The sequence below is a fragment of the Corylus avellana genome, chromosome ca1 (genome assembly GCF_901000735.1).
Source record: "Corylus avellana chromosome ca1, CavTom2PMs-1.0".
NCBI lineage: Eukaryota > Viridiplantae > Streptophyta > Magnoliopsida > Fagales > Betulaceae > Corylus > Corylus avellana.
Window position 1 is genome coordinate 48629213 of NC_081541.1, and position 19121 is coordinate 48648333.

At 35.5% G+C, this 19121-nt stretch overlaps 2 protein-coding genes across 2 annotated transcripts; both read left to right on the top strand.

Moving 5' to 3' along the window:
- The first annotated feature begins 756 nt into the window (after positions 1 to 756).
- Positions 757 to 4223, top strand: LOC132180052 (ETHYLENE INSENSITIVE 3-like 1 protein). Its single transcript, XM_059592898.1, has 2 exons — positions 757 to 926; positions 1857 to 4223. Exon 2 carries the CDS (start codon positions 2013 to 2015, stop codon positions 3849 to 3851), a length of 1839 nt encoding a protein of 612 aa, XP_059448881.1. The 5' UTR covers positions 757 to 926; positions 1857 to 2012; the 3' UTR covers positions 3852 to 4223.
- An 8993-nt stretch (positions 4224 to 13216) lies between these two features.
- On the top strand, positions 13217 to 18939 carry LOC132167932 (calcium and calcium/calmodulin-dependent serine/threonine-protein kinase-like). Its single transcript, XM_059578979.1, has 8 exons — positions 13217 to 13635; positions 14066 to 14371; positions 15213 to 15267; positions 15407 to 15517; positions 16927 to 17159; positions 17908 to 18115; positions 18517 to 18576; positions 18681 to 18939. Exons 1-8 carry the CDS (start codon positions 13217 to 13219, stop codon positions 18855 to 18857), a joined length of 1569 nt encoding a protein of 522 aa, XP_059434962.1. The 3' UTR covers positions 18858 to 18939.
- Positions 18940 to 19121: the final 182 nt, after the last annotated feature.

Consider the following 19121-nt stretch of genomic DNA (forward strand, 5'->3'; position numbering starts at 1 on the left):
CAAGTCATACAAAGTATAATTAATACTCATAACATAATCTTGATTTCTTATAATCAAAGTGCTTGAATTGCAGCATAATTTGGACCGTTCATAAAGACAGAATGACAAAATTCACGTTTTCAGATAGGTGGGCTCCACATCTCAAATTATTCGGATCAAAAGAGTCATGATTAATTATCATGATCACGATTTCTTATAATAAGAGTGTTCAAATTGCAGTGTAATTTGGACGATTCATAAAGACAGAACGACAAAATTCACCTTTTATGTCAGGCAGGCTCCATATTTCAAATTGTTCGGGAGATCAAATGAAAGCCGTAATCTTCGCTCACGAACCTGCAAATGCAACTCAGAGACATCAATTATAAGGAATATTAATTCTTATTATCATTATTATTTGTGATTTTATAAATTAATCAATAAATAAATAAAAAGATTGTATGACATGAAATTTAATGGTTTAAAAAATTTTGGGTTGAATATAAGTTGTTTCCACGAGGCTGGGAATGAGATGTTTCTTCTTCTTTTTACATTTTTGGCTTTTAAATAAAATTTTGTTTTTCCCATATTTGACCGTACATTCCTAAGCAACACAGAAAGTGATGAGATCATGACCAACGCCGGCGTGCCACGCGTCGATCGAAACAGCAATCATGTGAGACTGAGTTTATGAGACAGATCAGAAAAATCCTATCCAACAAACATCGCTGTTCCCACCGCTTAACCGCAGTTAAAACGTTAACCCGACCAATCTCTCTCACTCTTTTGTTTTCTCTTCCGATACAGAGGAAAAGGAAAAGAGAACCCCAAAAACTCTCTCTCTCTCTCTGTCTGTGTCTCTTTTTTCTCTCTGGGTGTCTTTCTTTGTTTGGAGCAGTACGAGGAGCTTCAGAGTTCAGAGGCCAACAACGTGAAGTAGATATTGGGTAACATACATAATCTTCTGCTATTTTTCTTCACTCAACTGAAGCACATGCATAGTATAAGAAGTTTATCACCTTTTGTGATGTTAGCTTGAATTGTGTAGATTTTTGTTTCATTTGGGTGTTGATAAGTATTGGGATTTGGCTGTTTTGTCATTTGATTTATGTAGAATTTAATGTTGCCAATGTTTGTAGAGAGCTATTCTTGAGTGCTGTGGATGGCTGAGCCTCTGGATCTAGAAGAGGCGGCTGCTGAGCCTTTTGGTGTGCTCAAAGCCATGATTTTCGGATCCCATTAATCAATTTTTTTTGCTTGATTGTAGTTTCAGTTTTCGTTTTTTAAGTTGCTGTTGTGTGGGAAGAGATTTGAAAAACAAAAAAGTAGTAGTTTTTCTTGCTTGGGTAGGAGAAAATTGTCTGGAAGTTTGTTTTAAAAGCTAAACCAGATCGTGTGTGGCGTGGTTTAGACGGAGAAATCTGAATCATAGCCTTAAAGTTATATGCCTTTTGGTAACTATGAAAGCATATTGCAGTGGATCTGAGGGGAATTAATTGTTTTTCTTTATGGTAATTATCTAATCCGAATATGACCATTTTTTTTTTCCTTCAAGTTTGTAGCTTAGATTGTTTCTTTCTATAACTGGGAAGCCCATGAGTTATAAGCTTATTTTGATACCTAAAACATATAGGCCTTGGTGGGTTTATCTTTGTGTTTATCCATTATTATTTGTTCTTATCCTATTTCAGACTATACTTTGTACTTTCTTGTTTTGTTTGTGCTTTCGTTTTTGTACTTTCCTAATTAATGGATGTTATAAGATTTTTAACTTCTTTTGGATTTACATTTAGTTACAGTCTTTTCCAATTCAGTGTACCTGATATGTATGAGATAGTATTATGTCTGAACTGACTTTTATTTGTTCTGTAATTAAGGTATTTGCAAAGATAATCTAGTGGGTTTCCTTAACTTCACTGGGTTTATATATATTGGAAGTCCTGGGGATTGGGAGTTGGTACTTTGTGTGCAAAATTTGGATATTGATCATAAGAGAGTGAAGAGTGGTGACGTCAACGTTAACTGGGTTGTGAATGGGAATGTTTGAGGAAATGGGGTTTTTTGGAAATCTTGAATTTCTTTCGGCTCCTCCTGGGGAAGGGGAAGCACTTCCTGAGCATGAACCAGAGGCGACGGTGGAGGAGGATTATAGTGATGATGAGATGGACGTTGATGAGCTTGAGAGGAGGATGTGGAGAGACCGGCTGCTGTTGAGACGCCTCAAAGAACAGAGTAAGGGAAAGGAGGGAGCTGACAATGCAAAGCAGCGCCAATCCCAGGAGCAAGCCCGGAGGAAGAAGATGTCCCGTGCACAAGATGGTATCCTGAAATATATGCTGAAAATGATGGAAGTTTGTAAAGCTCAAGGTTTTGTGTATGGGATTATTCCTGAGAAGGGCAAGCCGGTGAGCGGAGCCTCCGACAATCTGCGAGCATGGTGGAAAGAAAAGGTCCGGTTTGATCGTAATGGTCCTGCTGCAATTGCCAAGTATCAGGCGGATCATTCAACCCTTGGTAAGAATGAAGACTGCAGTGCAGTGGCATCCACTCCTCACACCTTGCAGGAACTCCAGGACACTACTCTTGGCTCACTTTTGTCAGCTTTGATGCAGCACTGTGATCCGCCTCAGCGGCGTTTCCCATTGGAGAAGGGTGTTTCCCCGCCATGGTGGCCGACCGGGAATGAGGAGTGGTGGCCTCAACTGGGTTTGCCTAAAGATCAGGGGCCTCCCCCTTATAAGAAACCTCATGATCTGAAGAAGGCTTGGAAGGTGAGTGTTCTCACAGCTGTAATTAAGCACATGTCCCCTGACATTGCCAAGATCCGGAAGCTTGTTCGTCAGTCAAAATGCCTGCAAGACAAGATGACTGCCAAGGAGAGCGCCACTTGGCTTGCCATTATAAACCAGGAAGAAGCTCTGGCCAGAAAGTTGTATCCTGATAGATGTCCTCCTGTGTCAGCTGGTGGGAGTGGATCTTACATAATCAGTGATGCTACAGATTATGATGTTGAAGGAGTGGATGATGAAGAAAATGTTGAAGCAGAGGACTGCAAGCCCCTCGAAGTCAATCTCATCAATTTGGGGGCTGCTGGACCAAGAGATCATAGGCTTATGATGCCCCCAGTGGATCCTCAAATCAAGGGAGAGCTCATTGAGATCAACTCAGATTTCACTCAAAAAAGGAAGCAACTGGCTGATGATCATCCACCAATGATAGTGGATCAAAAGATCTTTACATGTGAGTACTCTCGATGCCCGTACAACGATTACCGCCTTGGGTTTCTTGACAGGAATTCGAGAAACAATCACCAAATGAATTGTCCGTACCAGAGTACTAACTCTTCCCAAGTGTTTGGAATGCCAAACTCTCAAATCAACGATGACAAGCCAACAGTTTTCTCTCTACGCTATGCTCAACCTAAGCCAGCCTATGTTTCGGGACTTGGACTTCCGGAAGATGGACAGAAGATGATCTCTGAGCTCATGTCATTCTATGATACTAATCTTCAGAGTGACAAAAGCATGAATCCTGGGAACCTCAAGGCTCCTGAAGACCACCACCACCATCACCAGCAGCAGCAGCAGCAAAAATTTCAACTTCAGATGGACGATAACTATTTCAGCCAGGGAGTTATGATGGGAGGCAACATGTCTGCTGGAGAAACAACCAACATGTCCATGCATCATCACACTGTGCTTCCAACAACAGAAATTCAGTTTGATCAGTGCAAGGCATTTGATCCCCCATTTGATAACAACCCCACTGATAATATAGTGGACTTCAGGTTCAGCTCTCCTTTTAACCTGGGATCTGTTGATTATGCAGTGGACTCTTTGCCAAAGCAAGATATCCCCTTGTGGTACCTTTGAAGAAAAAAAAAAATGGCAGAAATTCTATCTTAGGCCTTCTCTTATTGACCATGTGTTGAAGGGCGCAAACTAATCTCTACTAAGTTGTGCTCTGGATCCAATGAAGCTTCTTGGACCCTTTCTCATCATGAAAACCTAGTTTTGTAATATATAAGCTTGTTTATTAGATGTTTTAACCCACATGAACTTGGGGCAAGTCGTGCGAGTCTAGGGCGTTAGGATGCTTTCAGCGCAGTACTGAAGGGCCAATAAAGAACTGGGGAAGTATTAGTCCATTGTTCTGTACTGTCATTGAAATGTTTAGAAGCATGTGCATCTTCCTGTTGTTGCAACCATGTTATATAATATACACATATACAGCTGCTTGTTTTATGTGTTGCTGATTGTTACCTTTATTAATATGATTCGGATCTTTCAGCCTTAACTTACTAATTTTGTATTGAGTTTGTATCAGGCCAATCTTAAATGTCGCTTGTCAGATTCAAGGCAGATTTTTTAACCCTAACTCGCTAATTTTATGTTGCGTTTGTCTTGGGCCAATCTTAAATGTTGCTTGTCAGGTTTGAGGCAGATTTTTTAATCTTAACTTACTAATTTCGTGTTGAGTTTATATCAGGTCAGTTTAAATGTCGCTTATCAGGTTCGACGCAGACTTTTGAACTTTAATTCGTTAATTTTATATTAGATTCTTGTTAAATAATGCGAGTCTAAAATTTTCGGTTTCCGTATTGATACGAAGTAGAAATCACCTGTAGTAATTATAGTACAGCAGTGGAAAGATATGTCCCAAAAGTTTGTTCAAATCGGGAAAGATGAGATGAGAAAGGTGTGGCTTTCTAGGACAAAAAAAAAAAAAATCTATGCATTAGATCCAATCATCCAAAGATCAAAGTATGGACCCATGGGTTTGTCAGTTTCCTAAAAGGTCCAAGTACGAAGTGCCCTCTGTTTTAGGGCAGAAAATGTGATAGAAAAAGAGATAAGGACAACCCCAACGCCATCCAAGGCTTCTTGTGAGTGGAATTTCCTCACAAGCCGCCTCAACTGCCGGTGGAAACACATCACCACAGGATTAAAGTAGGAGGAACGTGACCCTCCTCATGAGTTGTAAGACTAATATTATTAAAAAAAAAAAAAGGAAAAAAAACTATTATATTCTTTCTTAATACTACAGAAATAGGTTGAGTGATTTGATCTTATAGAAATGGGTTTAATTTTTTTAACAGGAAAAATATACTTTAGCCTTATCTACTACTATTACATTTTTATTTACACTTCAAAATTTTAAAACATGGCATTAGACTCCTATATAATCAGTTCGTGTAAAATTAGATACTTTTATATTTTTCTTCCCCAAATACACTTAAAGTTATTAAAAGATAATTATTTGAACAAATAATTAAACAAATAGGGGTGACCCTTTTCATTTCATATTAGCCCGTTTAAGGTTTTTTTTTTTTTTTTAATGGTTATTATTTATTTATGTGGTGGTAGTTTAGGGGTTATAGTATATTTTTCTTTTCTTTTTTTCAAAAAAAAAAAGAAAAGAAAAGAAAAACAGAATTTTGCCCATGAGAGTTGGATCGGTCATCCCCAAACCCCAAAATAAACCCTACCCCCGGAATGGCCGCGAGTCGCGCTAGCAACTTTTATTCATTGTTTTTTAAAAGAATGGTTCTCAAGGGCAAGATTGGTTTTTTTAGTGGTGAAATAAGGGCAAAATTGAAAGATTTGGGCAAAGTAGTTACGTGTAATCCAACCTAACGAAGGGGCTTAATCGCAATAAAATGATAATTTGATATATCCAAGTGTTATATATGCTGGTTCACATGACTTTTTTGAAATAACCAGTAGTTAAAGGGCTTAAATTTATTGAACTTTACTTTTTAATGTATGAGAAAAATAAAAAGGTATTTTTACTGTACAACTTTACCTAAATCTCATTTGATAATTTAAAACTATTTTACTTTTTCGTTAATTGTGTGAAATATTTTTTACCTCTCAAGTGATTTTTTTAAGTGCTCAGAAAAAAAGTGATGTTCTTAAGCTTTGTTTATTAATAAACAAATCAATCACATCCAGGTCAAACTGACCCTTGGTGCATCATAGGGCCAAAGGCATATTTCTTCTCTTACTTTCTTTTTTCTTTCTCAGTCAATTTTCTGCTCTCTGAAGATCTGTATTAGGTAGAAGGTCTCTTGGTGTTGACCAATTAATAGTACTCCTTCACTTTTGAAGGTTTTGTGGTTTGATGCAATTATTGATTTTTGAGACAATTCTAATTGGCTATTAGATTTTCCAAGTGGTGCCCACATTTGGCATGGGAGAAAATTTGGCAAAAATGTTGAAGAACATTTTATAAAAGAAACGAGAAAGGAAAATAAAAAAAAGGAGGTCAAATATTGGTTATATGAAGTTAGGTAAGCTTTGAAAGTAATTGCCATATATTGTCGAAAGATCAGGGGGAAATAGGTGCAATAATACGGACAATTCATGTGAGAGAATAGTCAAACATTAACTCCTCGAACATATCTTCAAATACTCACTTTTTAATGCATTATCCTTATTGCATGTAATACAATCGGCGCATCACACCCTATTTTAAGGAAAAATGAAATTTCATGGTGTCATTCTATCTATGTGCAAGTAGCATGCATCAATTACCATTATCGAAGGATCGGGAGGAAATAGGTGTAATAATACAGACAATTAGTGTGAAAAAATATTCAAATACTATTTATTTCGACAGATGTTAAGATAGTTTGAACAGACATCCGAGTAAGTAAGGCTCAAACACTCTCGTACATGAATTATCTTTATTGCATGTAATACGATAAATGCATCGCACCCGATCTCAAGAAAAGATTAAATTTCATGGTGCCATTCTATCTATGTGAAAGTAGTATGCATCTTCATATATATATAGTCTTTGGTGTAGATAAGAATTTGGCCGACAAAGAAAGCTAGTTTAATACCGTTAGAGTTATTATGACCCCTAGTGAGCAGAGAAAGCAGTATTCATCTATTATATGAAGATATCTATAATATTCTATATTTCTTTTCACGTACTGAAGTGACCAAGCTTATTAAATATGTTACTTGTTCAATGGTCCCCCATATGTTATATTTGTACACACTTTTGCCAAAGCCGTACCCTTTTGTAAACTATAAATGTTGTAAACTTGTAATCTTCATTATTTGCACCTTTTCTAAAATTTATTTTTATAATATTGAATTTTAAAGTGAAGATAGAAAATAAAAAAAATAAAAAAATCAGTCCAAGTGGGATGACGAGATCAACAGATATTGTTGATTAATTAAAAAGTGTACTTATCTTCCATTAGTGCCTTGGAATATTTTTTGGTTTCATTCCTGGTTCTTTACATCATATATGGCTCCAGCAGTTTTTTTTAAGCTATGAATGAAAGAAAGTTACTAATTGTTGGAATTAGTGGCTTATGTTAACACTAGTGAAAGGCTAAGTAGATGGGAACAGAGTGAACATTGTGACAAGGACGTTCATGGAGTGGGAGGAATGATTAGGTTGTTGGGGTGCAGGGGCGACGCCCCCACGGTACGGTACGGGGTATTTTGGGAATTTCTTTAATACGTCCGTACAAATAAGGTTTATGATTTTTTCCTATATATATGGTATGATGTAATCCTGAATCATTAAGAAAAAAATACAACCGCTTCGCTGCGGACGTAGGCACATTGCCGAACCACGTTAAATCTGTGTCTCGACTCTCTCTCTTAATCTCTCTCTTTTCAATTCTATATTGTCCATCAGTATTGTGCATGGTAACAACACCAATGTAGCTATTCTTCACACTTGTTTATTACACTCATTCAATTTTGCTAATGTGTTTTAAGTGATTTTTTTTTTTTTTAAAGTGACCGACATGAAAATTCACTTAAAACACGTCATATCAACTAATATAAAATGAGTGTGAAGAGCAGTGTTACTCTTTTTTTAATTAAAGCTCCTTATAATCACTTATAAGGTCTAGTCGCACCTAATAAGGAACTAATGAGGGACTTAGCACCCATGAGTGCCTTTATAATCTATGTGGACAATTCAATCACCCAATGTGAGGCTAATTTTCTTGGGTGTCACAAAATCTCCCCCACTCAAATCCCTGACATCATTTGTAATGATTTAGGGAAAGCTCTAACTAGATTTGTGTTATCACTCCAAAATGATTGGTCGAAGTTAAAATTGAAACTCCTATAGAAGCATTTATGAAGCGCAATCTCACCTACTAAAGTTAGTACCCAATAACACTTTTATAATGCACACACTGATCACAAAATGTTGTACTAACATTTTGGGATGTCACAATCTTCTCTATTCAAATCCTTGATGTCCTTTTAGGGCCCATGTCATGCAATGTCTCGATGCCACTTGGTATTATTAGAAACAGCCCAAGGAAAATGTTAGTTATGTTTACAGTATCACCACAAAAAACTAGTCACATTATTAAAGCTTTATGAAATAATTTATAAGGCTCAATCTCACCTGATAAAGAGCCAATGTGAAATTTAACAACCACGAACACTTTATGATTCATCTACTAGACTAACATTCTAGCCATAGGGCATCACATCTGATAACTTTCAAGAAACAAATTTCTATACTTCTGTTTTAGCCTATTTATCAATCTTTTCAACATAAATAGAAATGGCCCTGGCCTTGTCAAGAAGATATGCATCATTAGGAGAGAAATCAGAATACACTAGGAATTGTCTCTTTGGGTCACTTCAGCTAGCAAATGGGCATGCTTCCAATATTATTGGTTAAGGTTTGAATTCCTTAAAAAAAAAAACAAAAACAAAAGAAAAATCAAAAGCAAAAGCAAAAGAAAGAAGGAAAATACTAAGAATTGTAGAGGGCAAAGAGAGAGGGAATTTGTCTGTCCTCACATTAGAGCTAGGAAAGGATAAAGTTAGACATGAACCAAGTCAATATCAAGGTATGGAGGTAGGGAATCGCGCACTCAAAAAGTTGAAAACAAAAGACATCACCAAATAATTATATGTAGGCATGAACAAACTTTAGTTATCATGGTGGAGATAGGGCATATTCTCATGGAATAAACTTAAGCAGCTTAGAGATATGAAGAAGAAAAAAAAGATTTCTCCAAGTCTTTAACAATACCACCAATACCACCTTATGAAAGTAAAGGTCCCTTTTTTTTTCTTTTTTTTTTTAATTATTATTCAAAAAAGGTAGGAGCGGGCTACTAGAGTAACCACTTAATCGACGTGACCATAATAGTACCTACTCATTGCGAATCAATGATATAAGTGGCATAGATGGTGAAACTTGCAAGCACTTCTTCAAGCCCGGTTGAGCCATAACTTGGCTCAGCCCTATTAGAGCATCAATATGACCCAATGTGGTTTACACTAATCAGGTATGAGGATTCTCATTGCATGAGTCAAACTTAAACTCTAGTGTTTGCCTAATCACATAGAGATTACCTTGAAGCCACTAAACTACCACTCTTAGGGCCTGTCTGGGTGTACGTTTGAGGGGTTTAAAAATACATTTAACACTCAAAAAGTCAATTTGAAAAAAAAAAAAAAAAAAAAAAATCGCTTTTGTCAAAAAAACCTAAAAATAGCAAAAATACTGGCAAAAAGCTTAAAATGAAGCTTTTGCCAAAAAAGCTTTTTTTGACTTAAAAGTTCTATTTCTCAAACATAATCCCAAACATACTCTTAATGGTCTAATGATAATGGTTCACTCTTGATGTTGAATCCAATATCTTATAATGAATTAGGATCTTATAGACTTATAGTAATAATGGGAGTATTATAAATTTGAAAAATGTTTGTATAATTTTTACTATAATATTCTTTAAAACTGACGTGCTAGTCCATAATTGGTAGAAAGTTAGTCACTAGCTAATTAGATTAACGAATCTAATTTTTATTTAATTATTTTGCCAATTATAAACTGTTAGCAAATTTATAATAAAAACTATAGAAAGTGCTCCACAAATTTTGAAACTTCTACTTGTGTACATAACTTGTAACACCTTGAATGGCCTTAATTTTTAGTTCAATTCCCATGATTTTGGACAAAATTGGGCCCAACAGAGAATGAAAAGCCTCGTAAAATTGCTATTGGGCCCCAAGAGTCCACTAAGGCAATAATGAGATTGTCAAACTCTAACTTCCATTTAAAAACAACTAAACCAGTGGGTTTAATAAAAAAAATTAAAAGCTGGAGAATCCAGAAATTTTTCCATAACATTAAAAAAATAATAATAATAATAAACTAAATAGAAAATAAATAGAGGATTTTCGGTCCAGTTTTCTTGTAAAAATAAAGGATTTTTGCATGATGGATTTAGACGGTGGAAATCGCATTTAGTCCTTCAAGTCTGGTTGAACCATAATCTGAATAGGCTCTATTAGAACATACATCAATAGGATTCAAGATACTTTACACTAATCAAGCATAAAAATTTTCATTGCGGGAGCCGAACCTATGTTCTAGTGTTTACTTAACCATGTGGGATTGCCTTGAGGCCATTGATGGGTTCAATGTTAAACGATAACTTAGTAAGGGTGCGTTTGGGATTGCAATTTCGCAAAAATAATCTGCATTTTTAAAAGATATTGTAATATGTAAGGCTTTTGGCATTATGATTTAAAAAGCACTTAATCTAAAATAAGAAGAAGAAAAAATATGTGATTTCTATAAGCAGGTTAGGGAGTGTTTATTTGAAAAAAAACGTGAATTTAAACTAAAATCACAATTTTGCATAACAAATATTTGATACAAAAAAATGTTTTTTAACATGTTTTATTAAACGCTTTTGTAATTTTAAAAAATAATTATTTTAAAAACGTAATTTTTAAAATTACACTTATTGAAATCACAATCGATCCCAAAACAATCCCTTTGATTTCTTGGCTTGCAGGCTTTGCAGGAGACAAACAGATCAAGTTCGCCATTAGGGGGTTCTTGGAGCCTTTTTTTTTTTTCTTTTTTTTTGATGACATGGCATTTGTTAGTGACTTGGCTATCTATGAAGTGGTATTTTTAATGACGTGGAGATCCACTGTGGCACGTGACTGGCATGGAGAAGCTAGTTGTGCAATGTCTACATGTGTGTTACAAAACTATTGGGTACGATGTGGCATTCGTCGAATAATTTAACGGAAATGGAACGGAGGGATTAATTTGAAAATGTATTAAACCTTAAGGATCGATTTGATCAAATTTAAATACCAGAGAGTGCTTTGATAAAATCTCAAACCCCGAGGGCTAAAACAATATTTTCCTTAAGCTTCATTGTGTCAATGAAAAAGAATGGTGTTTGGCCCAATTACACTGGGGAGGGTTGTTCCTCCAACAAACCAGTAGCCCATAGTCCTAACTCACTTTGCCCAAGCAGTCCATTGTGGGAATCTCTTTATAGATAAGAGAAATGCTATTTTACATTTTGCTATATATCTCTCATTCATCCCAATTCATCTTTTTTACAATCGATCATCAAATTTGTAGGATCCAATGGTTGATTTGAACAAAAGATGAATGAGAGATTTACCACAAAATATGAATTATATAGCATTTTTTTAAAGAAAACGAGAAATCTTCTTGATTCTACCCAACTGGACTGCATTCCCATTTCAAATTTGGAAAAGTTTCACTTATTATATATCTTTGATCTTTCATTACTTTTGCAATCATACTTTTAAACTTTTAAAAATAGCTAATTTAGGGTTACCATCTTTTAAAAGTTTGCAATGTTAACCATTCCGTCCAAATTCGACGTTAAATCCTAACGGAAGAAGTGAAATCCCCAAAATACCTCCATCCAAATTCAAGGTATTTTTATAATTTTATAAACATCTTAAGATTATTTTGGAGATTTCACTCATCAACGGTTTTATCTAACGCTGAATTTTGACGGGAGAGCTAACATTGCAAACTTATGAAAGATGATAACCCTAAATTAACACTTTTTAAATTCTAAAAATATGATTACAAAAGTGATAAAAGATCAGTGACAGTAAATAAAGTTTTCCTTTCAAATTTTCTTAATATAATAACATAATATTGTGCTGTTTTTTTTATTTTTATTATATGTCCATCCATCTCGGATCCCTTTGAATTCAAATGTATGAACATTGTGGACCTTGATGCCCATGATGAAAATTCCTCTTCACAAGATCCAAAATAGCCCTAATCAACTCTAAGATCTAACCCTAGCTCTACAACAAATATTTAATTTAGGATTCTTTTAATCAAAATTATGCATTTCTTTTATTTATTTATTAGTTCTTTTAAAAATATTGATATCCTAGCTAATTACACATCCCTTACAAGTATGGCCTTTGAGAATTAACAAGTGCATGCTGAACGCGTCTTCAAAGGGCAGAAGTGTTTTTCTTCACTATTGCCGTACCACACACTCCAGCATATCCTCTTTTTGTTCTTTTTGGCAACATTATCTCATTTGCCCTAATTTCATGCACCTATTTTATTTTTAAAAATAGCGTTTTCAAATCACACGAGTTTTAAAATCACTCTTTTAAATTGCATTTTTTTTTAAATCACATACCCAGATGGACTCTAAGAGTATATGGTTAAAGAGTTAGTCATTAACTAATTAAATTGACAAGTTTGTTTTTTTGGCTTAATCTTTCACAAATTATGGATGGCCACGTCATTTTATAAGAAAACTTGTACTAAGAATTGTAAAACACCTAGCATCACTCGTTTGTAAACTCTCAAGTTAATACTAGGTTGAGTAGATACTATTCATTTCAAGTGAAATGAATATGAGCAATTTCATTGTCAAGATTTAATTATTTGTTACATTTAACAGTGTATATAATGTCATAGTATTTAATTTTTTTAAAATAACGTGACAATATATTTACCATGCACGTGACATCATATACAACATTAAATGTAACAAAATAAAATTTTAACCATGAAATGAATCGATCACTCTTATCGGTCGAGATACAAACTCATAAATAAATATAATAGTATTAAGAGAGAGAGAGAGGAAGCAATGCATCATAGGGAGGAATTTTTAAAGCTATAAATGGAACAAGTAGCACAACATTAGTTGACTATGTCTTTATCCCTTCCTTTGCAGCTCCTGTCCCTAGTTTTATTCTCTCGTTTCCATCCAAATTATGTTCATATTTTATGCTATAAACTAATGCATAAACTGTTCACATGCTCATGTCAATCCTTGTCGTTCCTGTCTGCAATTCAACTTCATCTCTCTCTCCCTTATCATTGAACCCCACCTGCCCTCTTTCTTCCTTATTCTTTTTCCCTGCAACTTCTTCCACCTCTCTTTGCAGTTTTGTTCAATAAACTTGTCATTATGAGACAGGAAAGGCTGGTAGATGAATATGAGGTCTCAGAGATTTTAGGAAGAGGAGGCTTCTCTGTCGTGAGAAGGGGTGTGAGGATATCAAGCAGTGAAAAAACCCACGTGGCCATCAAGACCCTTAAGAGATTTTGCCTTAATTCAACAACTCCACCAGGAATTCCAAAGAGTAGCCGTGGTGGAGAGAAAAGCATAGCAGCTTCCATGGGATTCCCAATGTGGAAGCAGGTTCCTGTGTCGGATGCCTTGCTGACAAATGAGATCTTGGTTATGAGGAAGATTGTCGAAAATGTCTCCCCTCATCCAAACGTTATTGATCTGTACGATGTCTATGAGGACCAAAGTGGTGTTCATCTTGTCCTCGAGCTCTGTTCCGGCGGGGAGCTGTTTGACCGAATCGTCGCCCAAGAGAGGTATCGTTAAATCACCATTTATCTCAAAAGTTTAAGTTTGTAAGAAAGAACAACAAAATACGTCAAATATTTAATTAAAATGAGACATGTACGTACAACAGTGACTGAGTTGGAACTCAAAACTAAATTACCACTTATTTCAAAAACTTAAGCAATCAGATATGTTAGAATATCTGAGTTTGTGAAAGATTGTCACCTTGAGTTTGAGGGGAATGTTAGAATATATTTTGATATTCACCGTATTTATTGATTGATTTATATTTCCCTGTATATATATATTGATTTGTTTATGTAATATTGTTCATTAATTCTTGATTGTACTCCCTATTTTATTGGGCCTTATTCAACTATAAATAGGCCCCTTTGATACAGTTCAATATCCAACACATATTCTTTAGTTATTTTAACAAGATAATTTATATTCTAACAGGTACTCGGAAGCAGGAGCAGCAGCCGTGGTTCGGCAGATTGCGAAGGGGTTAACGGCTATTCACCGGGCGAATATTGTCCACAGGGACTTGAAGCCGGAAAACTGTCTCTTCTTGAACAAAACTGAGGGTTCTCCATTGAAGATCATGGATTTTGGACTGAGTTCTGTGGAGGAATTCACAGACCCAGTTGTTGGATTGTTTGGTTCAATAGATTATGTCTCACCAGAGGCCCTTTGTCAGGGCACAATAACTTCTAAAAGTGATATGTGGTCCTTGGGGGTTATCTTGTATATCCTGCTCTCTGGGTATGTTGCTAAGTTTCCTGCATATCTCCTTTCAAAATTCAAATCATACCATATTTATAGAAATCTTACAGTACTCCAGCAGCTAGAACCTGCTGCAACATTGCAGATTACAATTTATTTCTTGATGGTTTCTATTCCTAAAGATATATTTGATCTCTATTTTCCATCGAGCTACCTCCCTCTGCAAATGGGATTGAGAAATGTGACACTTTACAAATTTTTACTCTAAAAGTTTGTTTCTAAATGACGTACCACTATCTTATGAATTGGTAACACGTCATTTGGGAACAATCAGGTTAGTGCTTGCCACTAAAGTATTATATGAGTTTCCAGAGGAAAACAAATCTGAATTGTCTAACATGTATGCTGCACACACACACAACCCTGGCACCCTAGGGCTAGCCATTGACAATTTGACATTACCTGCAAACCTAACACAAATAAACCCAACATAAAATTAGTGAATTAAGGTTAAAGGATCTGACAAGTTTAATTAAATAGATTATGTTAGAATTTGCATATATAATATTATACTCATACTTCGACACAACGTGAATCCGACACGTAAATATGAATTGTCACCCATACGGCGCCATCATTGACCTAACTTATTCAACTAAACAAAGGAGGCAATAACGTAAATCAAGAAGTGAAATCTTTCTTAGTGTACTTGTCAGATTCTGGAGTTAGTTTCTTAATTTAATTTTGGTTCATTTTAATTAGCTGAATACAAGGCTATGATGAATTTGTCATGGATATATATATATATATATATAAGGATTTTCAAATTCTAAAAATTTCAGGGATATATTTTAACACTCTTCTGTGATAATATTTTTAGGTATCCACCATTCATTGCTCAGTCAAATCGGCAAAAGCAACAAATGATAATGGCTGTAAGTCCTTTTCCTTTTCTTTTCTTTTTTTTTTTAAAAAAAGTCTTATTATAATATGATATTCTTTATTTCAATTTCCTTGAAATGCATGCAGTTTATCTAATTTGCCTAATTTCGAGAGAAATGCTTTTATATGTAGGGAGAGTTTAGTTTTTATGAGAAGACTTGGAAGAACATTACCTCATCAGCAAAGCAATTGATTTCAAGTCTCCTCACAGTTGATCCTGATAGGAGACCTAGTGCTCTAGAGGTATTTTGCTCTCTTCCTTTATACCAACCACATTTTTATTCATTTTATAATACTGATGTCACAGTTTCAATTAATTTTAAATTACGATTTTTTTTAACATTATAAAATAATTATGGGATAAAGTTGTAATATCTAGCATTATACATATATAAATAAATTATATGTTGGTGATTTCCAAATAATGCCACAAGTCCCTTTTATGTCACTCTTGTGTTCTTCCAAGAATGATGTGACTCTTAAAATCACCATTAGACTTGTAATTGATCATTATTGAATTTTGATTAAATTGTGATTTTAAAAACTATATCATTTTTAGAGTGATAGAAGAATGACACAAGAAAGATTTTGAGTATTAGTCATGATTTCCACAATGCATCAAACTAATTCAGTACGGGTTAAATTAGTTTCAAACTTACAGGATTGAAGAAAGAAAACCCTATATAGAGCCTTGTGTTAAGTCCCACATTGGAAAGAACAAACAAAAATTCAACCTAGCTATGACGTGTATAATTAAATAACTCCAAGGGGTTGGCCTAGTGGTTGAGGCTTGTGGTCATAGGAAGTATTACCCTATAGATCCTAAGTTCGAGACTTGCTAGGTGCAAACTCCCCCTTGGAGCCACACCCCGTTTACTCTATAGGGGTGGGACTGAAGAGCCTTGCCTTGTCGAGGTTCCTCGTCATAAAAAATAATAATAATAATAATAATAAATAAATAAATAAATAATAGTAAACTAATTTGTCCATTTGCGGGAGTGGGAATATTTAATTGCACTTGCATTAATCTTTTTGCAGATTGAATCATGGTTGTATAATTGTATGTCATGATTTGGAGGGCCAAGACAAAACCCATACTAAATATCACACAAATATCTCACAAGTGTTGAGTAGTCCTTTGATCGATCCTTATTTAAAAAAATCAAAATAAAAATGGACTTTCAGTAATTTACTAATTTAAAAATAAGTGATAATATAAGCAGGTCTAGACTTTCAATAATTTACTATCTAAATTACAAGTAATTTAAACAACAAATGTGAGAAAATATCTTTAAAGTCTACCTGTCTGAACAGAAGGCATGTTGTTCAAAACTTATTATTAAATTGACATATGTATTTAGAACATATGATTCTTACGTGCATTTGAAGGAAATCTTTGTCTAAATTATTATACGTGCCTCATTCATCTAACCTTGCACATGATTACAATTATTATACTAGCAACAAATTGAAACCACAACCATTATGGTTCCCTCCTTACCTTGTAGCTACTTGGTCTGTTTTTTTTTTTTTTTTTTTTCATGATTATTATTTATAGTCAATCAAGCAAGTAAGAGATTATTGAATTAATTTGGTTGTTGATAATGAAATTCACTTTTACAAAAATTAAATTAATGAAAATCTGAAAACAGCTTCTGGAGCATCCGTGGGTGATAGGTGATTCAGCCAAGCAGGATCAAATGGATTCCGAGATCGTTTCAAGACTGCAGCGTTTTAATGCCAGACGCAAATTGCGTGCTGCAGCCTTTGCTAGCTTGTGGACCAGCACTGTTTTCTCTAGGACCAAAAAGCTCAAATCTTTACTAGGCTCCCATGACCTTTCACAAGAGGAAATTGAGAATCTCAGGATACATTTTTCCAAAATGTGAGTGTACCCAAATGTCAGATTTTCTTTTCTTTTCTTTTTTTCTTCTTTTTTTTTCTTTTTTTTTGGACGGATGGGATCCACATAGTTACCACTTCGAATAGCTAGTAATTTGGACAGGTTATGTGAGAAAGCTCATATAGGACTTATCTAGCTACTTACCCTCAAATAAATTTTGCATTGTCCCGCTACCTATCCAAACAAGTGGGTCTTATATTGTCTCTGTTGTATTACCTGCCCAAATTACTAGCAATTCGGACAAATAATTGTCGTGAATCCTTATTTGTTATTTACGTTAGTTCAAGTTTGAGGACCGGGATTCCCGACAATTGGGAATCCCTCCTCTTACCCCTACCTCTCTCTTCTTTGGATAGAAAGGCTTTGTTGACCGAGCAGATGGCCTTTTTGCTTGAGTAGGACTCCTATACTCAGACAGGGAAGCTCTTCTCACAGTCTTTCTATTATTACCCATTTCCCCTTTTCTTTGGGCAAGGATGCTCAGACAGTGAAGCTCTTCTCAGAGTCTTTTTGTTATTACCCATTTTCCCTTTTCTTTGGGCAAGGACAGAGGATCCGGATCCAAAGCCTAGTGAGGTGCAGAGCATTAAATGGTCTTGGAGAAAAATCAATGAGACAAACTAAATTCTTGACCCCTCTCTATCAGCCAAACTCACATGAGTCACATTTAACCCTATAACCAGTCTTTCAAGATAACTCATGAAGAGAGAATATCATTGACAAACTGCAGATGTTCAAAAGGTGACAATGCCACTCAATCTGAGTTCGACCAGGTGCTGAAAGCAATGAACATGTCTTCGTTGATTCCACTAGCACCCAGGGTTTTTGACCTTTTTGACAACAACCGTGATGGAACAGTTGATATGCGAGAGATTCTCTGTGGGTTCTCCAGCCTCAGGAACTCACAAGGGGATGATGCTCTTCGTCTGTGCTTCCAGGTGCACTCCTTTCATTGTTTTTTATAACACCAACACATGCACATGCACATGCACTCATTTGATTTGCACTGAGGAACCTGCAACTTGTTTTGTGAATTTCTGAAACCAATATCAAATAGTGCAATGCTCCATTTGATTGCCAAGGAAACAGAACAAGAGAAGAGATTCTTCTCGCTGCTGCCAATCCAACACAAAATAGTTTTTGAGAATCCAAATTTCATTCCCTCTTCCCCTGCCTTCCAAGCTACCAGAAGAAGCACAAAAATTTCTATGAGAGACACAGAGAGCCACTTCAAAAGCTTTCATCAATTCTTGAACAGGTTGCATATAATCCAGACGAAAAGAAGCCGAGGCATATATAAAACCGAGCTAATAGTCTCTCTTGTTTGTTTGGCCAACAGATGTATGATACAGATCGGTCTGGATACATCAGCAAGGAAGAAGTAGCATCCATGCTTAGAGTAATGCTACTTCTAACTTCTTCATGGTGTATTTCTCTTGGTAGCTAACTTGCATTTCTAGCTGCTTTTACTTAGTATCATGACCCGTTGATTTTGTTGAGCAGGCTCTGCCTGATAACTGCCTCCCAGCGGATATCACGGAACCAGGAAAATTGGATGAGATATTTGATCTGATGGATGCCAACAGTGATGGTAGGGTAACCTTCGAAGAGTTCAAAGCTGCCATGCAGAGAGACAGCTCTCTTCAAGATGTAGTCCTCTCCTCTCTTCGCCCATCATAGTTTTCCCACTCTCCACTTTCTGTCAACTTTCCAATAAAATTCTGGATTTCTCTTTTCCTTTGTTGAATATTTTTGTCATAGGAATCAGAAGACTGGTAATCAAATGAGATGAGAAGATAATGTACTTCTAGTTTTTGAGATAAAAACTAGGACCTGTTATCCTTGATCGCATACTAAAAAAGAGAAAGAAAACCAGGGAAGCAAGCTTCACAGATTGAACATCGAAGTCACCAAAACCAGTAGCAGAAAACTCAGCCCCAGTTT

Excerpts from the sequence above, each read along its gene's own strand:
- LOC132180052 (XM_059592898.1), top strand. The coding sequence starts at position 2,013 with ATGGGAATGTTTGAGGAAATGGGGTTTTTTGGAAATCTTGAATTTCTT.
- LOC132167932 (XM_059578979.1), top strand. The coding sequence starts at position 13,217 with ATGAGACAGGAAAGGCTGGTAGATGAATATGAGGTCTCAGAGATTTTA. Across the intron at positions 14,372-15,212 it reads TTGTATATCCTGCTCTCTGG|GTATCCACCATTCATTGCTC; the intron begins GTATGTTGCTAA and ends TAATATTTTTAG. Across the intron at positions 18,577-18,680 it reads AAGTAGCATCCATGCTTAGA|GCTCTGCCTGATAACTGCCT; the intron begins GTAATGCTACTT and ends TTTGTTGAGCAG.